Source organism: Galeopterus variegatus, unplaced genomic scaffold (genome assembly GCF_000696425.1).
Source record: "Galeopterus variegatus unplaced genomic scaffold, G_variegatus-3.0.2 Scaffold7985, whole genome shotgun sequence".
In the NCBI taxonomy this organism is placed as follows: Eukaryota; Metazoa; Chordata; class Mammalia; order Dermoptera; family Cynocephalidae; genus Galeopterus; species Galeopterus variegatus.
The window spans coordinates 78,732-84,479 of record NW_007734096.1 but is presented as its reverse complement, the minus strand read 5'-3'; the positions used below and the strand labels follow the sequence as shown (position 1 = coordinate 84,479).

General features: G+C 38.2%; 1 protein-coding gene across 2 annotated transcripts in view; it reads left to right on the top strand.

Moving 5' to 3' along the window:
- The window catches only part of MAK16 (MAK16 homolog (S. cerevisiae)), an 11,895-nt gene that overhangs the window by 1,918 nt on the left and 4,229 nt on the right, over positions 1-5,748 (top strand). The window contains exons 2-8 of one of the 2 annotated variants that reach the window (XM_008592522.1): positions 527-576; positions 656-765; positions 1,235-1,299; positions 1,493-1,644; positions 2,822-2,876; positions 4,591-4,665; positions 5,388-5,501. In XM_008592522.1, coding sequence (XP_008590744.1) covers positions 1,252-1,299; positions 1,493-1,644; positions 2,822-2,876; positions 4,591-4,665; positions 5,388-5,501 — 444 coding nt within the window. In that variant the 5' untranslated portion in view covers positions 527-576; positions 656-765; positions 1,235-1,251. Of the gene's footprint in view, positions 1-255; positions 577-655; positions 766-1,234; positions 1,300-1,492; positions 1,645-2,821; positions 2,877-4,590; positions 4,666-5,387; positions 5,502-5,748 lie in introns of those variants that run through there. The other variant, XM_008592521.1, reaches the window with a different exon arrangement.

Here is a 5,748-nt window from a genome sequence, read left to right as displayed (position 1 = left end):
CATAAATTAAGTACAGTATATAGTAAATGCTGAATGAAGAGAACATTAGTTAGTGGAGGATAGCAATAGATAATTTTCCTTGCCCTTAATAAGATAAAATTATGGTATGTATAACCAAAAATCCAGTACCACTCAGCCTCTAACAATGGATAATGAACATATTAAGTAAAAAAGTTACAAAATATAATATGGTCTCATTTTTGTTAAAAAATATACACAGGCATATTACAGTTGGTGGAATGTACACACATATATAAAAAATTCTCGAAAAATATTTGCAAAATACTAATGAAATTTTATTTCTGGGTAATAGGGTTATGGTTATTGCCAATTTGTATTCAGTTTTTCAACAAGAATCTGCTTTTTGTGTAAAGAAAAGAAAACAAGTTAGGCTATTTTACAAAATTCCTCATTCCTTAAAGACTCCTCGACAAAGCAGGCATTGCCCTAGGGCATTGTCTTCTTGAATACATAGGACATCTATTGGGTCAGCACAATGGAAATGGGTTTTTATTTTGTCTTGCAGGTTATCTGGGATACACTAGGAAACAAGCAATTTTGTTCCTTCAAAATAAGGTCAGTCTAGTTTTGCACCTTAGATGAAGATTCCTTCATTTACTGTCTTATAATCTTTGTTTCTTTGCTACCATTCTAGAACCAAGACTCAGAGCTTTTGCAGAAATGAATACAACCTGACTGGACTATGTAATCGGTCGTCCTGTCCCCTGGCAAATAGTCAGTATGCCACTATCAAAGAAGAGAAAGGTAACCCTCCAGTTCTTTTTTTTTTTTTTAATGTATAACTTTATTTTTTGGTGGCTGGCTGGTACGAGAATCCAAACTCTTCCCCTTGGTGTTATAACACTGTGCTGTAACTGAGCTAACCCCAGTTTTAACTTTCTTTTTTTTTTTTTCCTTTTTTTTTTGTCTTTTTTCATGACCGGCAACGGATCACAACCCTCAGTGTTGCACCCGTACCGGACCAGGACCGGCAACGGGATTGCAACCCTCGGTGTTGCACCTGCACCTCACTCAGTCAGTGAGTGGCCAGTCTGTATGTGGGATCCGAACCCTTGGCGGGAGCGCCACTGCGCTCCCAAGCGGAGCACTGTAGCAGTGCGCCACTGGCCGGCCCCCAGTCTTAACTTTCATGAGAACTACTCAACAGCTTTTAAAAGGATGTTCTTTAGTCTTTCTGTAAATAATATTAAAGGTATTTTACTTTTTCCTTCAGGACAGTGCTACTTGTATATGAAGGTTATAGAACGAGCAGCTTTTCCTAGGCGTCTCTGGGAACGGGTAAGACTTATAACAAAACAACAGTGACTGTTGATCATAAGCAAAAATGCCAAATGCTCTTCCTTCTTTTGTTGGCCATATCTAGATTAAACTTTTGAAGCCAACCTCATTAGGCCCCATAGGTGTTGTTGACAGTGAAGACCCAATAAGTCATTTACCCTTCCCCTTCAAGCTCCCTTTTTCTGTTTGGTAGGTCCGGCTCAATAAAAACTATGAGAAAGCACTGGAGCAAATAGATGAAAATCTAATTTACTGGCCCCGTTACATTCGACATAAATGCAAGCAGAGATTCACCAAGATCACCCAGTACCTAATTCGAATTAGAAAACTTACACTAAAGCGACAGTAAGTATTTGGTCATTCATTTACTTATTTTTAATTCTAACTTTCTTTCCATGCAGCATGTTATGAAGCTGTGAGATTGCAAAACCACTAATAATGCTTCCTATTAAATTCAACTTTGTGTAATCTTTTTGATACACAAAGAAGGATAAACTTTACTTCAGATTAAAAGTGTGCTCTTTGATTCTCTAAGATTCTTAAAACAGTAGAGTACAACTTAATTATTCCCCTCCCTGCCTGAAAATCTCATAAAATTTTCTTTGTAACTCCCTGAGGGAATCTTAATGTTATTGGTTTAAAAATGACCTAGGGCCGAGCCCATGGCGCACTCGGGAGAGTGCGGCACTGGGAGTGCAGTGGCGCTCCCGCCGCAGGTTCAGATCCTATATAGGGATGACTGGTGCGGTCACAGCGCTCACTGGCTGAGCGCGGTGTAGCTGGTCACAAAAAGGACAAAAAAATAAAAATAAAAATGACCTAAAATATGTGAATAAGCAACAATGTAAGGACTTTACCCTGAAGTCATTGAAAATCAATTTTAAAAAGTGATACAGGGCCGGCCCGGTGGCGCACTGCTATAGTGCGCTGCTTGGGAAGCGCGGCAGGCGCTCCCGCTGAGGGTTCGGATCCGACATACAGACCGGTTCCTGCTCACTGGCTGAGCGAGGCGTGGGAGCAACACCGAGGGTTGCGATCCCGTTGCCCCTCCCGGTCCGGTACGGGCACGACACTGAGAGTTGCGATCCGTTGCCGGACACGAAAAAAGACAAAAAGGAAAAAAAAAAAAAAAGTGATACAAATTCACAGAATTAACAGAATACCTTCTCAGGGAGTGTTAGGCCCTAACGCTTTTTCCTTGTGACCTGCAGAGAATGCCGATGGTGAGGTCAGCCTTCTGTAGAAATCTCCTTTTTCTTGGTTCACCGAAGCATTAATCTTAACATGGTGAATGCCTCATGAGTCTCAGAATGGCTAAAGAAAACAAAAACAGCAATATGAAAATATATGTAAAGATGTCTGACTTTTTATAGCATTAAACTTCTAGAAAATTTTAAGTAATGTATCTCGCTGTGTTGGCTGAAGCCCTATAAAGTTAATTCCCTTTTATCTTCTCGTCTTTTAAAAGGAACACATAGTACATGAACTTGGATTTTCTGATAATGTGTTTTATTTCCCCTAGGAAGAAACTTGTTCCTTTGAGTAAGAAGGTGGAGCGTAGGGAAAAAAGAAGAGAGGTAACTTGTTCTGACATTCAGTTTCTGTATTTCCATTGGGAGAGAGCTGTGTAGGCAGGGTTCATGAAAAAGAGTCAGTCTGTGTAAACTATTCAGGCCCTGGATAATGGTTCACTAATGGCTAACCGTATTAGTTGCCTAAGACGTCTAATTTTTCATGTCTTAAGTTTATGACTTTCAAGGCAGGTTAAACTATGGGTGCTTTGGGGACATATGTAATGTAGAACAGAAAGAATACCTTAATTAGAGATTCACAACTCCTTGTCTGAAATCTTTCAGGTCAAATGTTTCAGAATTCAGAATTTTAATGTTGTCTGTCTTATAAATCTTTTATATTACCTTCATCAGAGTTTGCGCATTCTAATCAAACATACTGGTATTTCTGTGGTGAAAAATAAGAATGTTCACACTAGATGGATTTTTTTTTTTTTTAATGTCTTTAAGTAGCCTCATGTCTGTTCTGGTCATATGTGGCCTTTAAATTGAGTTTTTCAAATTCTGAAATAGCTATTGAAGAACTGGAAAATACTTTGATCTGGGATTATTTGCATCTTTGAAGTAAACTGGGCAGGTTTGTTACTAAAGTAGTGAATAGTGATTGTAATACTATCTTGTCTTTGGAAAATATACTCTAGTTAGGAATTTCCAACCTCTGTCCCAGAAAATAGTCTGCCTGTCCACTTCACTGATACCTCACACAATCTGAACTTTCTTATGTTTCAAGATCCAGGGATCATCTTTTCCTTATAAGTTCAAACTTTCAGTTATTCTTGGTATTTGCCTTGCTTACCTCCCTTTCACCAACACACATTTGCCTGATCATTTGTCTTGTTAAGAAAAGCGGTAATAATCTTTTGGTGTTTTTGTTCCCTATAATGAGAGTTCTGTACCTCAACTCTGTCGTATCATCTCCAAACTTTTTTTTTTTTTCCCTTTTTGTCTTTTTTCCGTGTCCGGCAACGGATCGCAACCCTCAGTNGCACTCTACCGAGTGAGCCACGGGCCGGCCCGAGAAGTGTATTTTTGATAGTTTTTATTAAATACTTGCTCTTAATTTTTCAATCTCCTCCACCAATTATGCAGAAGTTTTTGTTCAAGTCCAGCTGGTGAAATTTCATCTTCCCTGAAATGTCAAACAGGTGTTCTTGCAAACCTTTCAGAAGAAATTAAATTTTTCTATAATGAGTTTGAAGCCCTCTGTGGTGGATTAATGGGTACAAAGCTATGCTGTCTACCCTAAGTGAATCAGTGTACAGCATATGCATGTATTGAAACAACACACTGTACCCCACAAATATGTACCCTTAAATGATAAAATTTAAAAGAAAATGTAAATGGGCGAAAGTGTCTGTTTCCTTTTCTCAGCTTTTACAAAGTCTAGTTCCAGGGTTGCTAATTTTATGAGTCACTGAAATATGTATGTAGACTTAAATGTTTTGAATATCTATCAGAAGCTTTGTTATGATTTAATTTAGAATACTATTTGTAAAACCACAGGAATTTTAAAACTGAAAGATTTCCAAGAAGGTTTGAGAGGGAAAGAAGAAAAGTATCTGGTTGGAGAGGCAGAAGCCTCAGTAATAGCAAGGGAGAAAATGATTATATCATCTTTCTTTTAGTTAAAAAACACACAAACTTGGTAGTTTCTTCCACTTCTACAGGCTGAAAAATGAGTACTAATAAAGTAAATGGGTTTGCTCTTTTTCTCTTATAGGAAAAGGCATTAGTAGCTGCTCAGCTGGACAATGCCATTGAGAAGGAATTACTGGAGAGACTGAAACAAGATACGGTGGGAAAGCTAATAGCTCTGGGGTACAAATTTTATTTTTAGGTGGTAGTATTATGCTAGCAAATACTGGAAAATGTATTTTATTTTTAAAGATGCTAGTAAGATCCCCATTCTGATTTTATCCCTGGAATAAAATTAATCCATATAGGCCTGGCTTTCTCATTTTAGTTCATTGATGCAAGCATATAAAATGCTTTGGTTACCCTTGATAGACTCCAATTGAGCCCTTTCCCTTTTTGCCATTATTCCTTACTCCCACTCACAAATGCAACAATTTCAAGTCTCTGTATAAAAGCCATACGGTTTTGCCCCTCCTACAAATTACTCTAGATTTTTAAGATTCTTCAAATTTATTATTCTCTTTTTAAAAATGAGTGTCATTTACATAAACGATTAAAATACACTTTTCCCTTAATACTTCTTGTCAGCAAAATGACATTTGTCCCAGTGCATGGGTTTTGTAGACTACTAAATTTTAAATGATCTGGTTTCATCCTCCATAGAAGCTATCTACTTGATATTAACCACTGATTATTTAAATGTCAAAAACAGGCTTTTTAAAGACACTGCCAGCTCTAAGTTGAAAATTACATTGAAATATTAATCATCAATATTACTTATTTAATCACCACTAAGGTGAAAATAATGTGGTTGTCCGATAGTGGAACTTCAAATGTACTATCCAAATGTAGTGAAAGCCATTCTGTGTTTGTGTGCTTCAGTATGGCGACATCTACAACTTCCCCATCCATGCCTTCGACAAAGCCTTAGAACAACAGGAGGCAGAGAGTGACTCTTCAGATGTTGAAGAAAAAGACGACGAAGAAGATGATGAAGTAAGTCTTGTTTGTTTTTGTTTTGTCAAGCAGAAACCTATAGACTTAGATCTATTTTTATATAATTGAGNTGAAGTCATTGAAAATCAATTTTAAAAAGTGATACAGGGCCGGCCCGGTGGCGCACTGCTATAGTGCGCTGCTTGGGAAGCGCGGCAGGCGCTCCCGCTGAGGGTTCGGATCCGACATACAGACCGGTTCCTGCTCACTGGCTGAGCGAGGCGTGGGGGCAACACCGAGGGGTGCG